At 42.9% G+C, this 13,221-nt stretch overlaps 1 protein-coding gene across 4 annotated transcripts in view; it reads left to right on the top strand.

Annotated features, from left to right (window-relative positions):
- The first annotated feature begins 1,889 nt into the window (after window positions 1-1,889).
- VEPH1 (ventricular zone expressed PH domain containing 1) overlaps window positions 1,890-13,221 on the top strand; it is a 168,259-nt gene continuing 156,927 nt past the window's right edge. Inside the window, exons 1-4 of one of the 4 annotated variants that reach the window (XM_081139203.1) lie at window positions 1,890-2,231; window positions 6,509-6,774; window positions 10,710-11,004; window positions 12,179-12,301. In XM_081139203.1, the coding sequence (XP_080995329.1) occupies window positions 10,867-11,004; window positions 12,179-12,301 (261 nt within the window). In that variant the 5' untranslated portion in view covers window positions 1,890-2,231; window positions 6,509-6,774; window positions 10,710-10,866. The remainder of the gene's footprint in view (window positions 2,232-6,508; window positions 6,775-10,709; window positions 11,005-12,178; window positions 12,302-13,221) is intronic. The other 3 variants (XM_081139202.1, XM_081139205.1, XM_081139204.1) reach the window with 3 other exon arrangements.

The following is a 13,221-nucleotide window of genomic DNA, read 5'->3' as shown; positions in this document are numbered from 1 at the left end:
GGCTCTTGCAAAGCTGGGTGGCTGAACACAGAAATGGTGATCCTGAAGGACTGTCCCAGGTTTCAGGTAAGAAAATTTACCTACAGAAAATTATATCATCCAGGAATTCTCAGTGTTTATATGTAATTTACCCATTTTAAGTTGCTTTAGAATTTATATAATTGCCATAAGGAAGCATCTTAGTCTGATTTTGTGGCTAAAGAGAATGCTCTTTATTTCAAATTTACCAAGGATGGGGTGGGGACAGGAGCAGAAGGGGGTAAAATTAAAGCAGAGCAATAGTCTGTGAAACTAATTACCCAAAGGAATTTATGAAAATTGTGTACGCATGGATGGATTTCATGATCAGGTTTATTGAGGTCAAACGGTATGTGGCTAGGAACCACCAAACAAGTCTAGGTGGTTAAAGTGGAACCATTTGAGGAACTGAATGTGTAGTTAAAAAGAATTAATTTGGAAAGTTCCACTTTTAGGTACACTGAATGACTGACTACATTCTTTCTCAGGCTTTTCCGGCCTCTACTAGTTGTCGGTGGGAACCTGCAGTTGTTATTAAAGGGACTCTTTTTGTCATAGTTGGTTCCTAATGAGTCTCCTAGTTCATTTCCTTTGCAAGGAGCTGCCCTATTGGGGACCCAGAAGAGCCCTCCCACAAACCTGGGTTTTGCTGATTCTGTCCAGTAGAACTTTTTAAATGGCAAATGGCAGAAAGCCCAACCTAATTTCACATAAACTAGTAAAGAATTGGCTTACAGTGAAGGGCAGAGCTTGTCAGCTTCAGGGGTGGCTGGTTTAAGGGGCCGAAATGAAGTCACTAAAATTTGGTATCTTGGTGGCAATATGGCAAGAGCAACCAGTCCTCACGTTTTCTTATCAAGTCCAGCAGGAACGACTCTGTCCCACCAAAGCCAAACATTTGCCTATGTCATGACTCTGACTGGGCTGGAAGGAGTCACACACCTCCCCTAGACTAATCACTACTGTCAGGAGAGTGCAGTTTCTCTGACTGGCTAAGACCCATTGTCTGTGTGAGTCAATTCTGCCTAAACATTGTTTCCCAAGACAAATTTGGGTACAGTTTTTACCAGAAGTACGATAAGTGGATGTTGGGTGATAAACACAAAAGAAAGTTCTCTTTACACCGTAAATATGCCTTTTAACTGAGCCAGCAATTTATTTACATGGCACCGTGTTGCCAAAGACACAGAAGCATTGGTATTTCCAATTGCACACCTTACTCCCCCGCCACACTCACACTGAGTTTGACTGAAAGCCGGTTAGAATGGCTCAGAAGTATTCTGTCATTCTGTGTGTAGGCAAAACCTCAGATCGATAAGGGGACAGAGCCCATGTCATACACTTAAAAGGGAAGAGAGAGCCTCCAGATATAACAACCCACTGGGTACCACCAATTAATTTATGCATTAGAGGCCTGAAGAGTCTTCTTAAGAGAGAGAGATGCAAGGAGATGTAGGACTGCTTGTAAGGGGCCCCCGTGCATTAAGCCTGAAAGGCGATGTTCTGTATTTGGATGGTAAAAGGAAGTGAACTAGCAATTTGGATGGGTGCAAGAGGACCAGTGCTGGCTGGGAAAATCCCTAGCGCTTCATTTCGTTTTCGGTGTTTCATCAGCAGTATCGGCAGCATGCTTAGGCGTTTTGCTCCTTTTGCTGGTTTACTTCTCTTGTGCTATTTTATTCCTATTATACTTGGCTTAAATACTACCTCACTTCACTACTTCCCTCTCTCCATCCCTCCCCAGGCATTTTTACTGATGCCTGCCCGATAAAGGGCCCCACATCTGATATTAACCTAAAACTTCCTTGATTCCTTCAAGTGGGTTATTCATTAACAGAAGTTAAATTACTGGTTGTTAGGCAAATCTTCTCATTCTTTCAAACGACCGATTCGCTCAGAAAGCTTCTGCAAATCTCCTGTAGAAATAAGCCAAGCTTTGTGCCAATTGTTAGCTCTAAGCAGAAGCTCGGGAGAGGGAGAAGTTACTCATTTGCCTGACTCCACGCGGTGAGTCCAGGGGAGGGAATCAAGTGCACCGCAGCCTTGACAAGCGGCACAGGGGAGCTCGGCGGCTGCCCGCAGGACGGGACAGGGCAGGAGCTGCCGGGACAGGGCTGGCTCTGAGCATGGTCCTGGGGCCAGACGAATTGCTCTACAGATCAAGCATTTTGCCTTCTCTTTCCTTTGATGGCCAGAGTTTCCCATGCTAAGAGGTATGACTATCCTCTTTCCTGTCCTTTTGTTCAGCAAAAACAAAAGCTAATTAAAGTAAATGTCGGAAGCTGCAGTGAGACAAGGACTGGGCTGCGGGAGCTGGGCAGAGAAACTTCCAGGGGCTGGCTGCTTATGCAGATAAAGCGCATTTGGGAGTTGTGTGTCTGGTTGTGTATGCGTGCTTTCCAGTTATTAGGGTAAAAAAGCCACCTCTCTGTGGGTTGTTAAAACATGTCTCTAGGCCTCAGGAGCTGAACACTGTGCTTCTATGTGCATTTTTTTGTTTTACTCCATAATAGTCTAGGCTCATTTCTATTTCATACTTTTGTTCACCTCAAGAAACATTTTGCAACCAGCAAAGAGACTGACCCTGCCTATGGTTTTCAAAGAAAATTCAGTAGCTTCATGACAGTCACTGAGTAGGACTATCACATTACTATTTGTTGTTACTACATTTTTTTTTTCCCATTGAAAGATTTCAGATATCTTAGAAACCATAATTGAATCTAACCATTTCTTTGTTCTTTCAAATATGTATTTTGTTCCTTCAAATTGCTATAGTAATTGGTCATTGGGTTTCATGACATTCATATATGTTTTCAATTTAAAGAATAGGAAAAAATACTTAAGACATTATTGGAATTGGTCATGCAGTTGTTTGATATATGGAATTTAAATATAAATAAAGCTACATTTAACATTGAATTTTCCTTGTAGTTTGAGAGTTTGGGTATGCTTTCTGGAAAAATAAACTACAAAATTTGAATTAAGATTTTTAGCAAGCTGCATATCAATTCCAGAGCCAGTAGGACCTGCAAAGTTCAGCTTTACAGGTGCAAGTGGATACACTATGAAATTATTATGACAGATCACAGATTCTTGGTTTAGAAAATTGGTCAGACTTGAGGATGTTTCCCTCATTCCCTATGAAGAAAAATGTTTCCTGCTTATTTGTGTTTCAATAAGTTGCAATACATACTCAAATTTAAGTATGGATTTTGAGTGCTTGCCTAACTAGGTCACCAATCCTATTTTGTGTGTGCTTATGGTAACCAGCCTGCTACTTAGAACTTTATGAGTCCTAGCAATAGGCCAAAGGGCTGAGTTCTTCAGCATCATTTAGAGTAACCCCGCCTTGGAGGCTTTCAGTGGAAGTGAAGTGCAGCCACATGTCGTGGCGGAGGAAACCAAGAGCCGCCCGGGGACAATGGACATCTTGTGGAGAGGGCTGAAATGTATGCGGCCAATTCCCATGGGAACGCCTGTGGTTCTTTCACACTGTGTGAAAAAGATTCTCCTTGAAAAGAACCTGTAATCCTTTCTTTCAAGGGAAAAATCTATCTGAGAACTTTATCGACAGTTTCTAGAACCCAAGTGGGTCTGTGTGAGTCAGAGGGGATTTTTAATATAGGTGAATTAAAATGCACAGTAGTGTTGTTCAAAGCATAATGTGAATAAATATTGTTATCCTAGAAGTGAAGAAACCAGAGAACATCTGACCCTGGAGGTGGAAGCTAGAGGTTAATTTCCTTAGAATAAATTGGCTTCCTGAGTTTTCCTGTATTTTCATTCAGCAGAATCTACTGATGCATAATAGTGTAAACCAGCAATGTTTTATTAGCATCCACTGAGTGTAGGTCACCTTGAAAAGTCATAAAGAACATTCTCTCCAGTGTCCTGAAGGGAATTATACACTCCCTCCTCACTGTTACTGTTTGGCCATGGTGGCGGTAATGCCACAGTCAGGCTTTCTCTCCAGGGAACACGATAAGTTTGCCAAAAAAAAACAATAGGGACACATTCAAGATAGTTCATGAAGTACCCAGATTGAAGACTGAGGTAGAGTACAAGTAGGACATAAATATGGCACAAATGGGAAGAACCTGGGCATTTTTAACACTGTGCACTCAGTGTTAGGTAACTGTATAGCAGTACATTCGTTTTTAAAAAGGATCTCATGGGGACACGTTAACAGGAGAATGGCCTATAAGAACAATATTACTAAGGATATTACTGCTGTCATTTCTTGTGCGGTTGCTATCTGCCAAGGTCTGTGTTAAATGCTTTACATAATCTCATTAAACCTGCCAACAACCTGTATCACAATTTTCAGGTGTAAATAAGAAACCTGAGGCTCAGGGAGGCGAATTAATCTGCCCAGGTTTACACTGCAAGCAAGGGCATAGCTGAGCCCAGTTGTGTCCAGGTTCCCACTTCTTACTGGAGTCTCACAGTGTCCAACTCTAGACCCTACACTCTTAAAAATGTTAGAAAATTAGATAAAATCTAGTGATCAGAACCATTAAGAATGAACAGAGGAAAAAGAAGGAATGCCAAAGAAATATAAATTATCCATTAAAAGAAGAGATGCTATCACTACCTGTAAGCGAGAAAAATTACTAATAAAAGAATATACTTACTTCCAGATGACCAGATTCTCTATTTTTGTAAAAGAAACTCTTTAAGGGGACATTTCTCCATGTGTTGATGGCATAAAAATATATGATTGATCACCAAGTGTCTATGAATAATTATGAGGTCATTCCCCTGGAGCCCATGACCTGGTTCGGTGGCAGATGTGTGGCCACCTGACCACACCCTTTGTGGGTAGCACTCTGGGAAGACAGGGACAATGTCCACATCTTCGTGATCATACAGATGAGTTTATCTACAGCACTGCTACCAGATAAGTGATTTGATGAGCAGTAGACCTACTACACGAACAGGCAAAATAGGGGTAGAGAATTATACAGTGTTTGTTTTTCTTTAATGCAAAAAAAGTGTGTGTGTTTTTTTAATGTGCTGTTAACTGGTGAAACAATAAAAGAGGGTGTCAGTACCTTTCTCCTCTGGAGTGCCAAAAGCTCAAGCAGGATAATATATTCTCTGCAATATTTAAAGTACTAATTGATATATCCGGTTCAAGTGAATTTTTATGAAGAACCATCTAGCAAATAAAGTGAAAAAAGAGGGTACACTAAGTCTTCACTTAACGTCATCTATAGGTTCTTGGGAAATGCAATTTTAAGCAAAATGAGGTTCAGTGAAACCAATTTCACCATAGACTAATTGATATAAACAAGAGTTAAGGTCCTAGGGCATATTTCTGGTCACAAAAAACCATACCAAGCTTTTAAATAAAGACCCAAAACACTTCTAATAATAAACATTGAAATAAAGGTATAAAGGTGAGCTACACATACATTTAAGAAAGATTAATAAAAACAAGTCAGATCATTATTTTCCAACCCGTTTTTTCCAGTTCAGGGTTTCCGGTGGCTGGAGCCTCTCCCAGCAGATCAGGACACACGGCAGGAACCTCCCCGGACAGGATGCCCTTCCACTGGGGGCACACTCACACCCCCCCCCCCACACACACACACGCACTCACTCGGCCTGGGACAATTTAGACAAGCCCATTCACTTCATGGACACATCTCTGGCATGTGAGAGGAAATGGAAGCACCCAGAGAAAACCCACGCACACATGGGGAGAACTTGCGTGCTCCATGCAGACAGTGGCCGCCGGCTGGGACTCGATTCTTTTTTCCAATCAATGTTATAACAAAATAATGTTGAATAAAAGAAGACTATTCGAGAACCTGCTATACGCATTTTTGTTAAGTAAGTTTGTTCCGTTTATTAGCAACTCCCTGCATTCTTTCAACAATATTAATTGAAAGCAGCGATTTTTCAACCCACATGCTGCAAGAATTTTTAAAACATGAAAGACCTGAATATTTAGTTAAGGGCACTGACCTCTTTTCCCTTAGACCGTCAAATAAAAAAATGACAATGGCCAACACAACAATAGCCATCTGGTGTGAATGAATCAAAATTATACCTTTTTTTGTCAGATCAGCAAAAAATATGTTGTTTGGTGTGCCACAGAGTTGTAGCAGCTAGTTTATGTGCCTTGAGATGAGAGGTTGAAAACCGCTGATCTCGAGGCAGAGCAAGAGGATCACTTCTTCAGGAGCTATGGCTCCTACAGGACAAATGCTCCGTGTTTCAAAATGTGTGTGAAATCTCCAGGGGGGCAGGTGTTAATTAAGTTACAGCTCTTTCTTCCCCGGGCTTTGTGAAATGGCTCCCAACAGTCATCCCAGTCACCTGCTTGAGTTCCTGTTGAAACCCTGTTTCCTGCGTGGCTCCCCCCCCCGCCCCCCCCCATTCTTCCCAGGGAAAGTATAGATTTTCACGAACACAGAGAGTTTTGTTTTCTCTGTTAAAAACAACTCTACTTGACTGGAGCAGGCTTTATGTTTCGCCCCAGGAAACAGAGCACTTCACTCAGAGGGAGCTCTCTGTCCGCCGGGTGAGGTGCAGCCTGTCACCTGACCGGCTCCGGAGCTGCCGGTGGCACTGGGCTGCATTCCTGGAATTCTTTCACCCGGCACCTCACCTCCATGAACAACTTCGGGTTCACTGGGCTGAGTGGATTCCGCTCGCGGTGCCCGGGGTCGGCGGCCTGAGCCTCCTGCCAGCCTCCGAACACACAGCTAAGTGACAGCAGGCGCGCCTTCGAGGAGTAGCACGCAGGTAAACTGAGTGTGCCCGAGACCTGTGACTCCCGAGCTGTGTCACGCTGGGTGCAGAATCCTGTCTCCTTTTGTGGTGTCTGTTTCTTCTTCAAGAAACCTGGCTTGTCAACCAATACCTGCTTAAAAAATGTCTACTAAATAGCGAGAGTATGGGCTTCAGATTAGGCTCCCTGGCACATTAGAAAAAGAAATTATGAGTGCAAAAGTTGGGAGTAAGGAGGAATTTTATAAACCACATATTTTTGTAATTCAAAAAGTATGAGATTTGGAGGCTGACCGACTTGGACGTGAATCTTGGCTCTGCATGTAACCTTGGACAGGATGTTTAATCTCACCAGTCCTGTTTCCTTTTTGGTAATAATATCTACCTGCAGGGTTGATGGAGGACCGAAGAGAAGAAAGTGTCTAGCAAAGAGCTTGCTGTATAGAAAGTATCTGAGTGCACACATATGTGCGTGTGTGTGCATCTGTGTGTGCTTGTGTGTGAATGGTGGGGCATCTGTATACATGCATACAGGCCACAGGGCGATGCCGTTCCCAAGGATCACGGGTTTCCCAGAAGGTGAGGTTGAATTTGATCTGGCTCTGACCTTCTCTGCTGTTGCAAAGAGACCAGACACTTGAGCAAAACACTGACCCGAGCTGCTGAAAAATAAATAACGTGTCTTGCTGATCCTTATCGAGGAAAAGATGGTGTCGTGTAGCATGTGGGGCGCACTTTCAATGAGGACTGACGGGAAGGGAGGCAGCTTACTGATCATCACACACAGTCATGTATACAACTGCACACAGCCCTGAGAGGCTTTGTCCTGGGAGGTCAAGTGCCTTCAGTCCTGGCTCTGCAGCTTACTCTTCATGTGCCTCTGGGCTGGTGGTTTTCCTCTCTGAACATCAGTTTCTCATCACATGGAATTACCATGCGAATTAAGTTACTCAGTACTTGGGAAGTGCTTGGAGCAGTGCCTGACACATGGTTAACACTCACCAAACATCAGCTGTTGGTACCATTATTTTACAAAGAGCTCTTTTACGTGCTAGCAGCTTTGATCTTCAAAACAGTCTGATGAGATAGGCTAGGCAGGTATTAGCCCCATTTTGCAGATCAAGAAACTGAGGCTCAGGGAAGGGAAAAGCATGAACCAAAAGTCCCATAACTACCAAGTGGCCAATCTGGGACTTGAACCTCAGTCCCCAGACAAGAAGCTGACTTTGTATGTACTCAGGACACATGAACTGAATGAAACATGCTCTGAAAGGTTTGGCTCAAACACCGTTTCCTCCACAAAGCCAGTCCTAGCCTCTTCTCCAGGAGAGATCTCTCTCTTCCTTGTGCTTCCCCAAACTTTCCTTTACAGTACACAGGAAACTTTTCTCTGGGTCATCCCTGTCTTGTAGATTGTTTGCCAGCCCTCCATCCCTCCTCCCCCCACCCCTAGATGTGTGAAGATTTTCATGTACAGCTGTGTGTTGAACAGTAATGTTTTGCACATGCTGGACATTCATGAGTAAGAGCTGAAGGTGGAAGTGTGAATGTGGGGCATGGAGAGTGAAGTTGCCCAGGAAAAGCCTGTGGGTGCTCCCCCCCCCCCCATGCCCTTATTTCTGCTCCTTCTCAGAGCTCCAGCTCTGATATGCGTGGGGCAGCTGAATCCAATTCAGGAAGTGCCAGATATTGACCAACAAGCTGACTGGTCAGGTAAAGTCATTTCCATCCAATGTCTTATTTTCCTGAATATTCTTTCACTGAGACTCTGTCACTGTAACTGTCTAAAGAGGGGAGTGGGGGCTGTAGGGGAGAATGTGTTAAGAAGAAAATTCAGGGAGAAAAAGTCATAATTTTTAAGTTTCGCTTCCTTGTGCCTTTCCTGCTCTCTGCTTGGCCTAAATCCCAGGGCACAGATGGGCAGGGGTGCAGGGTCAGTGTAGGAGGGAAGAGGAGTTCGTTTTTCTAAGACTCTACCCATCTCTTCATCCTCAAATGTTATTCGTGCTCTGAGGGCCTTTACTCCTAGTAGTAGCCTCACATGGGATCAATATCCCACAGTGGTTATGAACTTGGAGCTTAGCACTCTGGATCCAAAATCTAGCTCTCAGTTTACTAGCTGTGTGGCTTGGGCAAGTTATTTAATGCCGAGGGTTCCTCACCTGTCGAGTGGGGATGAAATATCCTCATGTAGTTGTTATCGGGGTTAAATGAGTTAATGTTTACAAAGCATCTAGAACAGTACCTGGCACATAGACAAGCATATATAAATATTGGGTGTCATTTTTCTAAAGCTGGTAGGTAGTGTAAAAGTTGCATGTAGCCAATATTACCCTTGAAATCTCTTCAGCGGCTTATGAATTGCATCTTTTGAAATACTACTGAGAGCTCATTTAATTGTCTGGTGAAAGATTTGGGTTGTATTTAGAGACCATGTTGCATAAAGAGTGTGTATTTTTAAACTTTAAAATTGCAATCAGCCCAGAGATGTGCTCCCACAGTGATAGCTCAGAAGGGATGCCTGGGATGGCCCAGGAAGCAACAGCTCCCCTGCTCCTTTTCATACTCCTGTGGAGCTCCTGCAGAGGGAAAGCTGGGCAGAATTGCTGATTGCTTATATTAAATAAACCACTCTTGGCTCTCCCTCTCTGTGCATGTGACTACATTTGTATGTTACTTGCATGTATGAGATGACTCCGCTGTAAATTCTGGGGGAGGCCCATTAGCCTGAAGTTAGGAGAACAGCACTACCATAGCTACCGTGGGGCCTTGGTGAGTCAGCAGACCTCCCTGGCCACTAAATGCCAGCTAAGATCTCTGCAGTGATTTTATTAGGCCCAGAAGGGAGCTGATGAGAATAATCAGATATTTAATTTGTACCATTTCTCTACTCTCTTTGGACTGTTAATTGAGTGAGAAGTACAGGGGGGCTTTACTATTTCTGCTGTGGGGACAGAGAGAGGACTGCCTGATCCCAAAGCCCTCCTCTTTCAGCCTGCACTGAAATGTTATCTTCAAGTTCAATGCTCAAGTTCATGCTCACATTCTGTCAAGCTTTATCTATGCACACAGTCCTGGGCAGAGTCCTTTACTTCACTGCTACTTGTTTAGAGAGTGTATACAAATAGGGCAAGTATTGAGGTCATCTTCTAGACTGAAGGTTGGGGCAGCTTCTGTGGTCAATATAGCAAAGAAGCCCGGCCAAGAGGGTAAACATCGGTTTCCATGTCCAGGAAAAGAGAGGAAACCAGACAGTGGGTCTAAAAGATGTTTCCTGTGTCCTCACTTTCCTTTCATTGCCCTTTTCTGTTTGGTTTCTATGGGAATCTCTTTGGGGGAAATCTGGCAAGTGTTGGGCATATTTGTTGCTTGTCCAGTTATTTCCCAGTGGCATAGAGAAAAGGAGAGGTACCATATAGAGAAAAGAGAAAACTAAGTGTGGGATTTACACTGCTTTTTATGGCTCAAATTAAATTCTGGAGAAACCTAATCCTTTTTTATGGGACTTTTTGAGGCAAAAATAAGGAAAGATCTCATATGAAGATATCAAGCCAGAATCTGTTACTCTATGCCAGCAATTTTCAACTGGTGTGCCACCAGGATTTTTAAAACATGCAACACCTGACTCTTTAGTCAGGGGCACTGACCTCTTTTCTCTTAGGTTGTCAAAGAAAAAAAATGACAACAGCCAGCATAACAATAGCTGTGCTGAATGAATCAAAATTATACCTATTTTTGGTCAGATCAGAAAAAAAAGTAATATATTTTTTGGTGTGCTGCAGAATTTTAGTAGTTTATGTGTGCCATGAGATGAAAAGGGTCAGAAATCGCTGCTCTATGCATATCTCCAAAGGTCTTTTTTCCCCTGCTCTCTGCTGGGCACAAAGCTCACCTTTTAAGGTCATGTTTTTCTACTAATGGCTACATTGTGTCATTTGTTTCTTTTGCAGAGATTGTCAAAGAAGACCTCAAAGTCTGGAGAAAAATGACCTTTCAAGGAATACAAAGTACACCTCCTGCTACTTGTTTTTGTCTTACTGACCTCTGATAACTGGGACACATGGCCCTGGGCCTACAGAAAGTCAATTGACTATCAAACTTCTCACCATGCATCACCTGTTCAGACTGGTCTTGGGGCAAAAAGATCTTTCAAGAGCTGGGGACCTCTTCTCCTTAGATGACTCTGAGATTGAAGACAGCCTGACAGAAGCTTTGGAGCAAATTAAAATAATTAGCTCATCTTCAGTAAGTAAACTAATTTTCAGACTACACCTCTATTCAGACTAGAAATTATCTATTCTAGAGCCAAATAATTATATCTATCCTGGGGGAAGGATCTTCGCGGGGAAAAGAGAAAGAATCACTAATATGGGTCTCTCTTGACTCTGCTCTGTGGTTTAGCTGGCATCTAAGGAGTAACACCAGGGAAGCCATGGACTTAGGGGGCAGCTAAGCCACCTTTTGCCCACTCACAGAGACCAGAATTCTGGAAACTGCAGACCAGAGTGGGATTCTCACAAAAGGCTTTTCTGCAGGTTATTTCTATATCCTTGGAATGACATGGAGAGGAGAGAGAGCAAGTCCAGGGAAAAGCAGACCTGCCGAGCTGCACACCAGCATCAGCAAACAAAGCAGGGTGTGTGGGGGCGTCTGAATAATGAAAGAAGGCAGGATGACACCTCCTGCCATGCAAGTAACACGAGACAAGGACAGCCGTCACTCTGCTGCCAGAAGTGACAGTTGCCCAGGGCTTGATAACACTGATTCTCTTTGCTTCTATATTGTCTCTGTTTTGTTTTGTTTTTCCTTCCTTTGCTCTTTTTCCTACACCCCTGCCCCCCCACACACCATTTAATTCACCTCCCTAATTATTAGCCCCCAGTGTGATCAGACACATTTAAAATTTCCATTCACCCTCCCATTCCTTTGTTTCTCCTCAATGTCAAGATTATATGTTCTGAAAGTACTTCCAAAGAGGGTGGGTGTGGAGTGCCTGGTGTGCTTTGATCTCGACCTTCCTGGTCATGCTTGGACCCTTCGCGAGCCTGGTCCCATTTCAAAGGCCAAGGCCACCAAGCATCCTCTCACACATCCTCCCAGCTCGACACCGTTTGCCAACACGTGGTGTAAACACCCACGGGGCAGGGGAAAGAGGCAGGACTCAAGCCACAAAATACCAAATTAGCAAATGTGTACACTTCAGAAATAAAAGCTTTCCTTCCATGTTATAAAGAAGAAATGTTTAAAAGGCTTGCTAGCAACCAATACAGCTTCCTCCTCAAGCCTGTCAGCGTGTTCTCTTGCCGGTGGCCATTAACATGCCACATTCCCCCAGTGGCCAGTGAAGTCACTGCCCAAATACTCTTCGTTTCTCAGGTAATGTCTTTGACAGCAATTATGTGTCCACATTTTTTTCCAGAACATTAATCAACTTAGTCTGGCTCAAAATACAAAGTATTCCTGGTACATTTCCACTTTCTGGGTAAGATTTATGTGCTATTTCCAGCAGCCCATTCATCACTCTCCTCTAGAAATAAATTGGGTGAGTATGCCACTGATTTTTGTCTAATCTAATAGCATATATGTATATATATGTATATATATGCTATTCTAATAAATATTACCTTATTCATAATATTTATTGGATATAATAAATACATTGTATATATCCACATTCCCTGAAAGCTATTTCCACTAGAGGTCACTAGTGTCAGTAGTTTTTGTTGTTTTTGTTTCCTTCAATTGCTTTGTCTCACAGATGGTAAATTCAGAATTTTAAGACTGGTGAGTTCTGTCCATTATATGTCTCACTGTTAACCATTGGGGCTGGCAGGCCCCTGGTCATCAGGAGCATTGTCCATCCTTTAAGCCCCCCAGTCAGCATCCCACCAGACCAGCAGGTCTGCAGGTCAGGAGCTCTCCTGTGTCCTTCATTTACTAAGGTCTCTCATAACTCACCTCTTCCCCCTCTTTATCTACAACTGTGGCATAGAGCAGATGGGTGGCAGAATTATCATCATCATTTTTTTAGAGGAATCATGGAGATCAATCCAATATTTAAATTTCCTAATCAGTCCTAGTTATAAATGCATCCATTTGTGGAATTCCTTCTCCCTTTCTATTTCTTTAAAATCCAGGTCTAGTTTCATTATCCCTTTAATGATTTCTAGTGATTTTAGTTCTTAGTGATTACTTCTTTCTAAAAAGACTTAATTGCCCTTTTGCGTTATATTTTGTCCTTACAGAAAGTAATCTATTCATATAACCTCAAGTGCAATCTCTACGTGAGGGGATCCCAAATTTATGTGTTTAGGTTTGACATCTCTCCCTAAGCTTTGAGCTTATAGTAGTTGATATCCAGCACCTCAAGATCAATATGTCTTAATTAGAAGTTATCATCTTTCTTGCAGTTATACTGTCATTTTCCTAAATCTCTCGGTTTGAAACCTGGAGTCACTAATG

The sequence above is a fragment of the Miniopterus schreibersii genome (assembly GCF_964146895.1).
Source record: "Miniopterus schreibersii genome assembly, chromosome: 5".
Classification (NCBI taxonomy): Eukaryota; Metazoa; Chordata; class Mammalia; order Chiroptera; family Miniopteridae; genus Miniopterus; species Miniopterus schreibersii.
The sequence above is the reverse complement of the archived record's forward strand: the minus strand, read 5'-3'. Positions and strand labels throughout refer to the sequence as shown.